The 15852-nt window shown below is 41.1% G+C and overlaps 1 protein-coding gene across 1 annotated transcript in view; it reads left to right on the plus strand.

Moving 5' to 3' along the window:
• Nucleotides 1-8680: 8680 nt before the first annotated feature.
• The window catches only part of SMOX (spermine oxidase), a gene marked incomplete in the record, with an annotated part of 12265 nt that continues 5093 nt past the window's right edge, over nt 8681-15852 (plus strand). The window contains 2 exon segments of the mRNA XM_072406640.1: nt 8681-8935; nt 9070-9296. Of these exon segments, the coding sequence (XP_072262741.1) occupies nt 8728-8935; nt 9070-9296 (435 nt within the window).

Below are 15852 nucleotides of genomic sequence, written 5' to 3' on the forward strand. Positions count from 1 at the left end.
CTTTCTGTTTCTGTGCTATTAGTGACTCTCCTAATGCAATAAAAACTTCACTTGTATAAAATCAAAATCCCTGAAATCATATCCTATTAGGCCTTTGGTCATTAAATGATCCCTAATTGTCAGGAGGGATCCGGTCTGACCCATATTGCAGGTCCTTCTGTTGTTCGGTGGTGATGTTGCAGTGCTGAGTCAGTCGTTGTCCTCTCTGCTCTCTCCGTATATTAAAGTACGGTAGAAAGGGTGACGTGGCTCCATGTCCTTATCTAACCTTTCCTGGCGTTGGTTACACTTCTTTGGAAAGGAGATTGTTTGCAAATCTGTAATACATTTTCTGGTCTTTATCAGAGCTTTTCTGTATTGTTTAGCATTGCTGGTGTCAGATTCTGAACTATCCGACTCCTGGTTATTTACTGAGAAGGGTTGAATATGATCAGCAACCATCTTCTGTGTGCATAGCCTGGGTGGTTATTGGGCTGGTTCTTCGGGGCAAGGTCCTCTCCTCCTCCTGTATCTGTCTGTCATTTGCAACCCTTATTTGATGTATAGCTCTGCGTATTATGTTGGTGCTATATAAATACTGTATAATAATAATAGTTCACATGGACAGCTAGGGAGTATTGCTGCCCTGTAGCTGCAGCCATCTGCTAGATTCTTAAAGCTGTGTGTGATACAGCTGGGTGGGTGATGTGTGCCTATAACCTGCCCATCAAAAGCAACGCTCATTTGTTCCCATTGAGCATGATGGTGGCGACTGATTCTGGTGCAAGGATGCCCCTTGGTGTTCCTCGAATTTGCCTTCTGGTTCCCAATCATTTTGGCCAAGGTGATTTAAGATATCTGAATTTTATTAGAAGAAACAGCATGACTCTGAGCTCATCGTTGCTGTCCACTCCTTTCTGCATGTCTTATTCACACATGAACAAAATATTTATTCCTGTGTTTCCCTTTAATATTCTGAGATATGCTGGACAGAGGATTATAAGAGCCTGATAACTGGTCAAATTCAGACACTTCTTGTACTTAAAGAAGAAAATATTTGATTTATTAAATGTTAAGGTTTACCCTTTATATACCAACCTGAGTTAGAAAGGGGAGTGTATTGGTTGGGAAGAGCAACAAACCCTCCATCCAGTCATGCCGGAGAACCTACAACATAATATAAGCAGAGCAGACAATGTATATATGAGCACCAGTTGAGCTTGGTTTTGTTTTATATAAAGTGCACCTGTCATGTAAATGTGGGATCTGCTGTTGGCCTACTTCTGGCCATGTCACACACAGAAAAGATTAGTTTGCTATTTCTATATTTGTTCCAGTTCAGTGTCCCTTAAGGTCAGATTCACACCTAGATCAGTGTGTTTAGCAAGCCTTCATGTGGTATATGTGGAATGACGACCTGCTTTGGCTCATGTTTCTTCTTGAGTGCCCACAAGCTTTTTGTGTTAACGTCGTCCAAACCCAACACACATTTCCTTGTTGTGATGGAATCACGTTGGGTGTTCCTGCTCAGTGCCACGCAGCACACTGCTATGAATGGGCCCTTAGTGTATGGAAGGGAGACCTTGTTCCTATTTTAGCTAGACCGCATTAATAAAGGACTGTTCTTCCCAAGTGCTGATTGTGATAACCCATAATGAGCAATCCTTACATTAATAATATTGGTAATAGCTAAATTCTTTAGACATGGGACCTCTTGAACTTGCCCTCAATTCGTCCTGATAGTGTGTACAGACTTGCCCATAAGACGCAAAGAAACTATGTGTAGAATTTCTGGGTCGCGTTTGGTTCTCCAATTGTTTGCATAAGAACAACGTCATTCACAACCTTTCATTCACATTTTGTGCAAGGCATGGGAGGGGTTGTGTAATCCAGTATGAATTATATCCTGCTCATATTTCTTGTGAATCATTGCCTTTGGGACAATTATGTTCATTGTGGTGGAATATAAAAAGAACCCATTTCAAATTTCCTAGTAAGAGTTTTATGAATGTGATAATCCTGTAATTCTGTGAGCCTGTACATGATGTGACAAGTAGACATTGTGTTCTAGATAATACACCGTGAGATGCTTAAAGGCGTGCTCTAGTTATGGTGGCAATGGCAGAGTTTGGGACATGGTAGATCAGACAGCCGGGGGTGCTTGAGAGGTGTGTGTTCCCTGTGCTGCTTGTGGCCATCTTATTCAATCTCTGTACAGCCTGTGGGTGTCGTTGTGTGCCCTTTATGCCACCTGTGGCCATCTATAGTCCACGTACAGCCTGTGAGCGTTGTGTGCCCTTTATGCCACCTGTGGCCATCTTAGTCCATGTAAAGCTGGTGAGCGTTGTTGTGTGCCACCCGTGGCCATCCTATTTATTCCATGTACAGCCTGTGAGCGTCGTTTGGCCTCTGTGCAACCTGTGACCATAATGTTGCAAATCTAAAGTCTGATGGCTTTCCAAAGCATTGAATTCACTGAACGTGATATGTGGTTATGTTGGGTGCCATGTTTAAAGCCTGTTTTATGTTCACCATCAAGTTGACCATCTCTAATTTAATCATGTAAATAAAAGGTGACCCTGAAAGCACTTGTTGCAGTGTTAAAGTTTGTCCCTAACGCTGTTACTGTTACTTAGTTTTAAATAGCTTGGCACATCCTTGTGGCATTGCTTGGGCCTGGCAAATTGCTGCTTGGATGAGAATCTAAAGTTGTATGCTCACTTACTGGAAGTGCTAGTACTCTTAATGGCTGCAGAACAGAAACCAGCAGTGATCTCCCCAGGCCCTCTTAGCGGGGCACAGCCCCCGGCACTTCAGTAACCACCTGGCTGTTTTTAGGTGGTTACTGATCATTTGGGTGACAACACAGGGACTGCTTTGGTTGAACACTGAAACGGCTTTGGGTGAATATAAGAAGGTCAAGGGTTGCCCTTTGCAAAACTCAACTTCTGCTACAGTGTTGATTTTTTTTTTTAAAGCTGGGAATTGGCAAATAGAAGGTTAACTTGGAATCTAGGAGAGAAGAAAGAAGCCTGTTTAGTTCATATTACCAGGATTGTGCATTTTTGGGTGGACTGGTGGTTTCATTGTACTTTTCCTTATCTTTACAAATCCCCCTTCTGTGTTTTATGGTAACTCTTTTATTTTGGTGGGGGAAAGCCCATGCTGTTATCCTCACCTTCACTTCTTTCCCGTGCCACCATCTTCCTTTCCAGCAGATCTTTCCCTTCTTTGCAGTGCTCAAGGCTTTGCACAGCAGGAAGTTGCACAATGAGTAGCATTTGTTGTGATTTTGCATGTTGGCTTAGCTGTTAAGCAGATGGCATGACAGAAATGTGTTCTTTGTCCTCGTAAAAGAAGGTCAGTCCACCTAATAGAACATTTCAGGTACGTTAAGCAAATTGGCTGAGAGAATGTGTCAATTGCCTATTGATCATGTTCGAAATTCATGATATTTGCCATGTTATCAGCCCTGTGTAGTTCAGTCTGTGAAATCTATAACTCCCCCCCCATCTCCCATTTTAGAGGAAAAGAGGTACCCTAATCCTTGTTCATACAACATGCACCTTATTTTATAGTACTAAGGAAAAAATACTCTGGAGGTCATAAAAGGACTGAAGTTTTATTTCCAGGTTTTAGATAAATATATTCTATATACGATAACTTGTTGCACGACTCTGAGTTGCTGTTGTCCACCATTTTTTGGGAATGCTTCTTTATCAGAATGGAGGTTGTCACTACGCCCTATCTATATTTGGTCACTTTTCCCTGTCATGTCCTTATCAGTCAGTCCAAGAGGATCTAAGAATGTTTCTAGAGCAACATGTCCACTCGGCAGAAGATAAATGGTGCCTTTGGTATCACAAGAATAAAGTGTTAAAAGACAAGTGGTTGTAAGATTATTGCGTGCGTCAATATGGTAATTGGTCACTGCATTCTGGTAGTGGAGACAAATTCATATGTCCTAAGATAACCAGATGTATTGGGTTTTTTTTTTTTTTAATGAAAATGTTTATTAAAGTTTTTAACATTTACAAGTATACAACAAAGCAGGATCACAAAGAAAAAAAAAGCAAATAAAACATATAATAAACGATTAGAGAAAGGTAGGCGCAAAATACAGAATGATGTCAAAACATGAAAACAAACATCATAAAATACATACAAAACCACAGGAACGAAACAAGATTACAAATAGACATGTGTTTTTCTAACCCTTCGTATCGATTATATCAATACACAATCAGCCCTTCTCTAGCATCAAGTAAAACAAATGAGCATTCCTAAATAAACACCTTTGCAAAAATCAAATTAAAAAAAAAGTAAAGACGAGATGAGAAAGAAGTCCAAAATCCCACTAGGGAAAGTAGTGCAGCCAAGTGTATTTAAGGTTCAGATGGGCAACTATACAATACCGGTAGCAGTTGCTTGATTCCCGTGGGGCCCAAATTTCCTCAAATTTCTCCTGTTTGTTATTGAGCCTAGCAGATAAATGTTCCATCAGCCGACTATCCCCTACACGTGTCCTCAATCCCACAACAGAGGGCGAAGTGGGTGATTTCCAATGCAGAGATGAGGCATCTGGCCGCCTTCCTCGGTTTAGAAAGTTCGGTAATGGGAACATTCAGCAAATAGGTCCCCGGATCTAAACTAATAGAGGCTTCCAGTATTTTAATGAGCAAAGCATTCACCCCACTCCAGTAAGGCACAATCTTAGAACAGTTCCAAAAAATATGAAACGGGGTGCCTACTTGAGAATCACACCTCCAGCAGCTATTACTGCAAGACGGATATATGGAGTGAAGCCTGTCTGGGGTATAGTACCAATGCATAAGAATTTTATATACACTTTCGCTATATAACGTACATACCCAACTTATGAGCTTTACCCCATATAACCTGCCACAGCTCCGGAGGGAGTTCCCTGCCCAGAATGGTCTCCCATTTAGTCATACAAGCATGCTAGACTAAGGGCATCATAGGTTCAGTAGTCAATATCCGTTAAATCTCCGAGATCAGCCCTCTGTGAGATAGACCACCTGCGCATACACATTCAAACAACATGGGGGGTGAAAAGACAGTCTCTAGTGACAGCTTGGGCGAAATTACGGATTTGTAAGTAGCTGTATATGGTCGCTGTAGGTAGTTCGAATTTGGATTGTAGATCCGCAGTGGGCAATAACTTCCTGGTGACTGGATTACAAATATGTCCAAAACAGAAAATCTTTTTAGAAACCCAGGGAAAAATCATACGCCTAGTCAAGCTATCCAGGATTTGGGGGTTATATAGAAAGGAAGTTGGTAAGGATTTGAGAGAGGCAGAACTACAAATCCAAATTTGTCTAGTGAACTGCATAGGTCCCAATAGGTATGAGTCAGGTATATAGTGCGGGGATCCCCACAACCTCGAGTTAGGATGTGCAGGGCCAAGCCAAAGTTTCTCTATCTCTGTCCATCTGTTTGTAAGCCCTTTAAGTGGTCCATGAAGCAATCTGACGAAGATGTGAGGCTAAAAAATATTTGGATGTATTGGGTTTTGACAAAGAAACAGAGCATCAGGAGAGCATGCCCAGGGCAAGTGTTAGGCATCCAAAAGAACCTGTATAGTATTCTCCCCAGAGATTTTTTCTTAGGCTGGGTGGTAAGAAGCTGTAGACAGTTATTGGCCCCTGTATTGTTACCCAACTTTTCAGTAACCCCCTTCCTCCAAACAGCCAGGTAGGTATTGTGCTGGGTGGTGTGCCCTGCTAAATGTTGCTGGGAAGAACACTGCCGTAGCTTTCTCCTGAATAGGTGGTAGAATACATTTAAAACTTATCTAAACCCAAAAGCAAAACTAATATATTACAGCAGACTAGTTGTGATGTGTTGAATGCATTAATTTTACTTTTTTATTTAAATTTCACTTGCTAATCCTGAAAGGAACACACATCTTGTCAATGGGTGACTATATTACTTTATGGAGGGAGATGTGGTTGTCAATATGCTCTCCTGAGTTGGACAACAATCCATGGTCCTTATTACATTGGAGGGTGATAGTATTGAAATTGATAGATTACAGCAGCTAGCTTTGAAAGAAAAAATTGTACAGTCAGTTCACAAAAAGTGATGAGGGCATTGCGTTTTGGCAAACTCGGCAGGTTTCTACTTTCTAAGAAAGTCTGCAAAAATAATAGCAGCCACCACATATAAGGGCTGCTAGCTTTCCAATTACTGTTTTGCCCTTGGGTTTTGATATCCTTAAAAAGCATCTCATGGGCACCATGATTTTAGACCTCCTTTCTAAGCCTAAATGCAACTGATGATACAACAAACACTGTCCTTGTAGGTGGCCATTCATCTGCTAAAGAATTGCTGAAGAGAGCACAGCAAGGTGATAACTGTTGGCAGTCTTCTGGTTAGTGTGACATGGCCTTTGTGGGAAACCCACAAAAATCAGGAATAATATTGGTATGACCAATAGATGTACGATGAGCAAACAAGCAAAGTTTACCATCACAGCCTTTGTATCTCTGCAATGACACAATCTTCTTGGAAGTGCTGTATGATCTAATATGCGTCATTTCCTCTTGTTTGGTTTATGTGTGACGGCTCAGCAGAATGTTGACATTCATTAACTCTTAGCACTGTAAAGAATATGACAGACCCCGGAGCATATGCTGTATAAGGTCACTTGACTAGCAATTAACTGAAATGCAGGTCTGTGACCCCATTTTTCCACTTAAGGAGTTACTGTTGCGGTGGAAGACTAAAGAACAGGTGGGAGATGGGAGAAGATGCAAAATGTTTGCACATACACATAAAAATTGGTGCACCGCCATATTTGTGGGATTTTTAGTTCTGGTTTCTATATCAATAAAGCAATCCTGCTTGGACCATCTGCTATTGTGCTACTGCTAAGTTCAGTCCTCTTTGAAAGAAAGTATGAAAATGTTCCTAAAGTATAATTATTACTGAAGACATTGTTACTGTATGTTTCCTTCATGGTATTCTGATATATATAAAACCTTGAATATCTCAGCATTTATCATAGCACAACCTGTTCCCAGACAATCTCTGTGTTTATAGCAGTGATTTCAAGCCTATCCTGCATTGTGTGCCCAATTATTGCAGTGCCAGTCTCAAGGATTCCAAGAACCCTTTTTTTCTTGCCATTTCCTCTTCTATACAAATTGTGCCAAGTCTATCTGGTTTCTAAGCTCTCTGATTACGGGAGGCCATCGGGGTGGTTTAATAAGAGCCTTGCTTCTCCTCTATAGAACAAGACCTTGGAGGCTCCTTTCACAACAAAATAATTTGTTTTCCTTCTATGAACGCCATGCGTGGCCCCCTTTCTTCCTCCCGTCGCTGTACTTGACATCCACTGCCAAATAGGCTGTGTTTATTTCTGAAGCTGTTTTATGCAGCTTTTTTACAGTCTCTGATAACAAAGTAAACTCTTGCGGGAAACATTTTGTGGAAAGGGTTCAGGCAAGCTTTTCTATTTTAAAATTCCAAGGCTGCCAATCTATAACTTCCTACTGGAAAATAGAATGTGATCGAGTCATTGGATGTGCAGGAGATAATGAATAAATGTAAAAAAATAGCTTGTCCTTTTTAAGTTCTTTTCACAATATATATATATATATATATATATATATTAAATTATTTATTTATTTTTTTTGCTGTATGTCGTATATAAGATGTGGGGTTTAATATTATTTTAGGGGTTACCTGTATATTATAGGATCCTTTATGGATTGTTCTGGAGGTGTAGTATATACTTGGAGTCTACATTTTGGAAATAAATTGTATAATGATCATATCCAGTGGCTGGACAGGTCAAGGGTTCGGGTAATATATAGACTGCATAATATAATGGCACTTTAATATGATTCATGATTGTTATGATTTACTCCTTGGTCACATTGATGTGTTGTAGAATTAGATTATGATCATGTTCAGTTGTCGGTCAGGTTGGAAGAATTATGTTCTCTAGTTCATTCAAAACATGTCAAGTAGTTCCACAAGTCATCAATTTCTGCCTACAGATTAATCTTTCTTGATTTTTTTTTTTTGTTTAAACATGGTTGATCCTTTGGAAAAACATCCAGTTCTTGGGTAACCCATGCTATAATTTTTATGGTCACACCCTACAGTACATTAGCATGGTGGTCATAAATCAGAGGATCAGAACACTAACTGGCAGGACGGTGGCACAGTGGTTAGCACTCTGACCTTTACAGCACTGGGTCTCAGGTTCGAATCTAAGCCAGGACACTCTGCATGGAGTTTGTAGGTTCTCTCTATGTTTGCATGGGTTTCCCCTGGGTACTTCGGTTTCCTTCCACACTCCAAAAACATGCAGTTAGGTTAATTTGCTTCCCCCCATATTCACCTTGTGTTGTGTTAATGACCTATGACTATGGTAGGGACATTAGATTGCAAGCCCCTTTGAGGGACAGCTAGTGACATAACTGTGGACTTTTTACAACACTGCATAATATGTCAGCGCTATATAAATACTGTGTATTAATAACCGGACAAGCTGTAAACCAGGTTAGAAATACATCAACTCTAAGTAAACTCTTTAATATGCTGTAACCTGATGTACCTTATGTGTCTTTTACTCATTAGTTGACTTGCTTTTATCAATGGATTCTCTGGAACACGTGCACTGTACCTTACATTGTTTTTTTAACTTAAGATTCCGTTTTTTCTTTTCTTTTTTTCCTCTAACAGGTCAACTAAAAGGATAGCTTGGACGGCATGCAAAGTTGTGAAATATCTTCAGACAGCACTGATGATCCTCTTAGTAGTGGCCTACGGAGAAACCGACAACCGAGAATAGTGATTATTGGGGCGGGGCTTGCAGGCCTGTCTGCTGCAAAATACCTTCTCGACAGAGGATTCACGGATGTCACCATCCTTGAGGCATCTGATCGGATAGGAGGCCGAGTACAAAGTATAAAACTTGGTGAGTGTCAATAAATTGTTCCTGAATGTTGTATTCATCATGCATGCTTCCAGAAATTGTTCATGTCCACCCTTTGTAATATAGAAATAACTTTGGTGGACATTGTGGTTTGAGTTTTTGTATTTTTTTTGTAGACCACGCCACATTTGAACTGGGAGCTACTTGGATCCATGGGTCAAATGGCAACCCCATCTATCATCTAGCAGAAGACAATGGCTTGTTGGAAGAAACCACCGATGGAGAGCGAAGTGTTGGTCGCATCAGCCTTTACTCCAAGAATGGAGTGGCTCACTACCTCACCAGCAGTGGCCAGAGGATCCCGAAAGATTTGGTTGAAGAATTCAGTGATCTTTATAACGAGGTGAGTTTTGGAGCTTATTGGCAGAATGACTGTTCAGTTACATGTTTCAGCTCCAACAGTTAAATGGTGAAATATTCAATAGGTCACCTGTTCTATATTGTCATTATTCATTCAAATACCAAAAATCCAAAACGACTGATGCTTGTTTTTGCCTTTTACTGCCCTCATCCACTGCAGGAGACTTTGCAGAAGCCTGAACTTCTGGACATGTGGTGCACATGGACACCACCCACCCCCAATTTAGTTCTGACTCCTGAGTGGCATAATACCAGGCCTGAGCACTATCACTTGTGCTTGTGTCTATGGAAATGAATATACAGGCAAGATTTTGTAGTGGTAGATGGAGAACATTGATAAGAGTTGACATTACAGCTGCATATACTTGGCCGAACTTTGTCTGTGCCATAAGTGTAAACGTTTGCTAGAAATTCAGAGATGTCCTGGGCAGAGATAACATGGGCACACTTGTTGCTCTCCCAGTTCTTATCTTGGACTGCAGAATAATAAGCCTTTGTTGTGTAGAGATCAATAAGAAGAAGGATTGCCTTTTGCATTTGATTTCAAAGCCAAAAAAAGTTTAAACATTTAGACAGGACCAGCTGTGTACACAGAAAAGCAGCAGTAACAGTCTCAGTTCTGTGATCTACAGTAGGCCATTGGTGTAAATGAAATCTGCTGACCTGTGTTTCAGCTTTAAAAAAAAAAAAAAAAATCAGCCATTCATCAGTTTATACCTATAAAGGAAGAAATGCACATGAATGAGTTGAGCAATACACTGAATACAAAAATTCCCCAACTAGTCAGCAATAAATAGTTAAAAAATATGGTAATGCCACCACCAAGATTAGATGCCGAGTGAGGCCATCTTTCTTGCATCAACCTTTCATGTGCAGTGACCCGCTTCTAGGGCATTTCATCTGTAAGAGGGTTTAATTGTAGAATACATGGAACGATTTTAGACCTGGTGTTGATGTCAGTGTTCTGCTGGAGTCTAGACCATGGTCCCAACTGCTCCTATTCAAGTAAATAGGTGCGGTCGGGAACCATTTTATGCAAGTGGTTGTGGTGGATCATGGCACTCTTCCGGGAAGTAGCCAAAAGCAACTTGTCGCTCTTCCTTCTCTGGTAGGCAAACAGCACTGCAGCTGCAACCATGCTCAAATACATTTACTTGTGATGTGGTTTACTGTTCCTGGGCACACAGCAGCAGTCCGCTTTGTGCCCGGCTGTGACCAGCCAGATGGCTTTCCATCACAAGTATGAAAGGGGCCTTAATCCCAGAGTCCTGTAGCAGGTGAAATCCATCGGAAGCGGGCACTGCTCCCAGCTCGAACATTTCACTATTCAATATTTATGAAATAAAGCTTTACTAAAAAAAAAAGTCTACTTGTCCCACTCTTATCAGTAACAAGACAGGTCCCCATTGAGACCAGGCATCTGTGGCTGATCCAGAGAAGCATGGCCTTGAGCAATGCTACGTTTGCATCATGTAATGCCTTTTAAATGCAGTGGAACAATACCTCTCGATGATCATACTAAAAGTTTGAATTGTTTCCCTGTGGATTTAGAACACTCATATAAAGAAACAACCAGATCTTAGGATCTGAGAGAGCGACAGACCGTGTATCGATAGTCTGTTGGCTGGAATTTTCTTTAGCTGCACACAAGGGATTTACAAAAGAAAGCTTACTTTTTTAAGAAATCTCCTTAATCACAGCCATCAGTGACTCATACATTCTATAGGAGGGGGTGACGTCAGAGTGACTCAATCTTGGCTTCGTATTTGCTTTCTAATGCCAAAATCCCTTCCTGGTGCCTGCAGTAGAATATACCAAAGAACCAAAGAGCGTGACTGTCCAATCTTTCCATTGGTAGATCAATGGTTGTGTCTTTGCCTGGCAACGTTGTGTGAGATTTGTCATCACCTGGGAGGGGGAGAAGACTTTGGCTCAACGAGGTTTTCAGATGAAAAGAACAATAATTACAAGACCCTCTGTTGGTGGAGCAAAATACACCTCTGCTTGACTCTCAAATAACCTGCTAAAATGCTGGGTGATTTAAAGTGTATCTAAATCCAAATCCAAAAATGTAATATTGCTGTTTACCTGTCCATAGATGAGATTGCTGCATTAGTTTACTTTTATATTTTACTAAGGTTATCCTGTCGGTAACATATGTGCTGTCAGAGTCACAGCACTTGCTGTGCTTTTGTATTTTTTAAAAAAAAAGCAACATTGGGTGCTCTCATGGTGTAAACTACAGACTCCCCACTCTCCCTTTTTAGCACAAGGTTTATATTGGATATGTTTCTGTACTTGCAGAAATGTAATGGTTTGGAAAAAGAAAAATAATGCCTTTTACATTGTTTGGTTTATCTGTGTTCATCCCAGAAATTTGTTTTCCTGGCTAGGAAGAAGCTGTAGGTGGGCGGCAGCCCTCGTATTGTGACCCAACTTTTCAGTAACCACTCAAACAGCCAAGTGGTTGCTGAAAAGTGCTGGGTGGTGCGCCCAGCTAAAAAGGGCTGGGGGAGAACACCATATACCATTTTAAAGCCAAAGTGCAAAATACATAGTTGGTGATGCTGGTGGGTCACTAAGACGTTGTCATAAGTCCAATATTTTGGTATAAAAGGACTCCATGTCCATTTCTCAACCAAGGGTCCTCCAAAGGTTGCTAGGCATTCCTTGAGCAATTTGTGCCTTTCAATCTTTTTGATTATCTTCTTTCTACTGACAACCATACTAATATGCTGTGGATATAGTAGCCATAGCAGGGGTTTCCTAAAGACCAGTGACATGCCTTTAGGTTAGCATGCCTTTTCACAGTAAGACAACTTTGGTGTTCATCCTCTCTGCAGGTCTTTCCAGTGCAGAGGATGGTGAAACATACCAGGAGATAAGGCTTGGTAAAAACTATCATTTATTTTTTAATAACGTGGCCTCTGATTAATGAACCCTCACAGCCCCCTTGATACAGTGAAGGAGATGATTCCCAATTAGTATTCATATGCACAGCGGGCACAGGTCACCCATTGATATTCCAGGCACGAGCTGCAACAAATTACACATTACATACAAGGATGTGACGGACTCAAGTCAGGAGATTAATATGTGAGCAGCTTGTAGTGGTGATTTCAGTAATAGTACACTGAAATGTCTAGATATTATTCAGCAAGTACGGTACCTTGATTTTTTTTTAAAAGGCACAACATCTGTCATCATTGAAAAATAAATTCACGTTTGATGAAAACAAAATCTGTCATGGTGCTTTTTATAGATGTTTGATCCTGTTGTGCCAGCAATTTTAGAAAGGTATGTTAGGGAAGTGTCTAAATGTACAAAAAGCAAGTCTGCTAATTGAAGGGTTGTTCGATGGGCTGTAGTTCTTTGAAGTCTTTTAGTTGTGCAAGTACCCTGCTTATTTCTGCTAGACGGCAAACATTTTTGGGGGTGGTTTAGTTGCTTTAGCTCTGTTTGCAGAGACCTCTATTTCAGCCAATTTCTGTAGCTGAAACTAGGAGATATGAATAGTAGAGATCGTATAAACTTGGAGTAATTCATGATCCAGCAAAAGTGTTGTGGTTGCTTGAAACTATCCCAATGACACCCAGGATGGTGCCTAATACTGCTTCATCCTTGGTGAAGTGCTCCATTCATAATGTCAGAGGACTTGTCCACCACTGTTTGCTGGTGGCAGGAGTAATGACTATGTGGGATCAGTAAAACAAATGGCCCCATTGTTGGTGGGATGAATAATTGTGCCACAATGTTTGTGTAGAGCAGTGTCTCTCAAACAGGCTTCCTCCAGAGGTTGCTAGGTGTTCCTTGATAAATGAACAATCTGTGCCTCTCAGGTCAGTTTATAGCAGAACTAAACTAAAAATAAAAAAGGCCTTACCTTTAATCCCGCAGTTCCCTCCATGGCGCTGGTCCTTCCCGCCATCCGGTCCCATGTTGTCCCGGAATTCCTCTTTGTCCTGGCGCAGAGGAAGTGCCAGGTGCTGCCATCTTCTGTCTTCTCTTCCATCTTCTTAAATGACTCGATCTTACACTGCGCAGGTGCGAGATTGGGTAACGTGGTGGAAAAATGCCCCTTCCGCACATGCGGGATTCATGATGTAGGTATCCCAGGAGACTCTGCACTCCCATTAAAGCATACTTATACTCACAAAACCAACTTTGGCTTATGGATAACATATGCCAAAGTTATAATCATCTAAATACTTTTTTTTTCCCCAGCTTGCTTTGACCTTTAAACTTTAAAAACGAGTTCTGGCCATACCCCTAGGTCTCTCCATCACCTGGGCGGTGAACTGCAATCTAGGAAATGCCATCCTTGGTGCCCTATTTATGCAGATTTTTTTTTTCCTTGCCTGGGACTCTCATGTAACTCGAGTGCAACTGCTCTGTCTGCAGCTGCTTCCTGCTTCTTTGCTGCTTGTGAGCTCTCCATGCAGAGGGCCCCAGCTAGTGAGGGAGAGGCAGGGCGAGTGGGTGGAGGAGAAGGTCAGGAGAGGAAGAAAGCGTAAACTTGCCAGTCACAAGTTGGCCACTTCTAAACACTTCTTCATAAATCATTATGATTTTCATGGATACAAGCTGACCCAGCCAGTGCCACCAGGGAAGCCTGACATTTTAGTGCAAGTAAGTGACAATAGAATATTAATTGAAAGACTAGTTTTTTGAGTATAGTTCCTCTTTAAGCCTTGATTGCTTGAGTTTAGGTCTTCTTTAAATGACCCCCTCCCCCCCTCCTTTTTGGTTCGACGTTCTTCCCACTAGCCCCTTGTTAAACAGGTCAGGAAAGCCTGGTTTAGAGAGTAGAATATTGCTTTATCCTTAGGTCTTAGTGGCAGGAATACCGACACATTGTCAGTAAAGATTATTCATGCCTAGATGTGTTGCTTGTAGAAAGCAAACGTTTTAATGTGAGATAAGGTCATCCATAGCAGCCGGTCGTATTTGACTTATTTGTAGTAAAAACTGGATGTTTACTGGGAGGTTGCTGTAGGTGGTTTCATTTACAATCTGGATACGAGCATTTTTAAAATGTATTTACTGTCTGATCCTCTGCAATAGCTTTCCTTGTTTTGTTTATGAATGCGAGTTCCTGCATGGTACACGTGAGACTTATCCTGTTCTTACTGCAGAATGATTTCATTAGAGAGATAGCTGACTGTACTTGGCTGGCCTGAGCTTGCATGTTAGACAAATATACTTTTCTGTTCACCTAACAGATCAACCCCGAGGGTAGTGAGGTGGAAGCAGAGCCAGCTCGCTCTCACCAGCCTTTCTAAGATATCACAAATCCCTGGCTCAACATTCTTGGCTGCAGTCATTTCCATGTAGATTTACCTGATCATCATTTTTATGCACCATGCATTTATTTTTGTGTGTGTAAAATTCTTTTTATTATTTTTCTGGAGAATCAGCTTGATGTAAGTAAATTCAGTAATATGTACTGATTACTTGAGGCATTATTCTTTCAGTGTTCTCCCAGCCCTTTTCAGCTGGACTCACCACCTGGCACTTTTCAGTTTTTGGGTGGTTACAGAAGAGTTGGGTCACAATACAGGGCGGCCAACCGCCTACAACTTCTCCCCACCTGGCTTAAAAAAATTTCTGGGTTGAACACTTGCTTTAAATATACACAGGTATTTCACCCTGCTTTGCAATGCTACACCGTAGTTAAGGCTCCTCTGCTACATCTCCTAGAGCCAAGTGCAAGTGGAGCCAGACCATGCCAGAGCATCTTGCAAGTGCTGCGCATTTCAAGTCAAAGTTGCATACAAACTTACTGCATTTTGTAGACCATATTTTAGAGCAAAACTTCACTTCACAATCTCCAGAATGGCAGTCACCTACTTAAATCAATACTTACTCCCAACTTCCAAGTTCCTATGCATCATTGCTTGGCAATGCACAACGTTGGCATAAAATAGCCCTGCTGGGTCTGGTTTCACTGTTTGCATTCATGTCACTTGGCACATCTAATCCTTTTAAAGATGGTCACCTTGCTTATGCATAGTAAGGTTCAGTGCCTATAAAGGGCATCCTCCAACTCCCTTATACCTGGCTTACATATATACTCCCTTACAGCTTCTTGTTCTTTGCAGCCGGTGCAGATCATTACATTGCTGCTTATGTGACTGCTAGGCTCTGGAACCGTCACAGGGCAGGAGGTTGCAGTGTCATATGTACCCATCGGCTACAGAAGAACATGCATGTATATGTTTTATATAAAAAAAAAAAAAAAAATACATCTATGTTTTTGCACTCACCCCCAACAATCTTATATTTCAGAAAAGAAGAAATGTTGAGCTATTCTGTTCCATAGATTTTCTATGGCTTCCCTGGCATTCAATATTAAACTTTTGATGGAAGGAAGGAAAAATAGTTTTCCAATCATAAAAAAAGGATCTTATAAAATCAGTTTCACTTGCTAAAATGTATTGTACTGTAGTGCCCTGTACCCTGACACAGGGACTTGGTTAGGAGGTTGTATGTACCATGTATAGCACTGCAGAGTATAAAGCTGCTGTAAGCAACAAATA

The sequence above is a fragment of the Pyxicephalus adspersus genome, chromosome 3 (genome assembly GCF_032062135.1).
Source record: "Pyxicephalus adspersus chromosome 3, UCB_Pads_2.0, whole genome shotgun sequence".
NCBI lineage: Eukaryota > Metazoa > Chordata > Amphibia > Anura > Pyxicephalidae > Pyxicephalus > Pyxicephalus adspersus.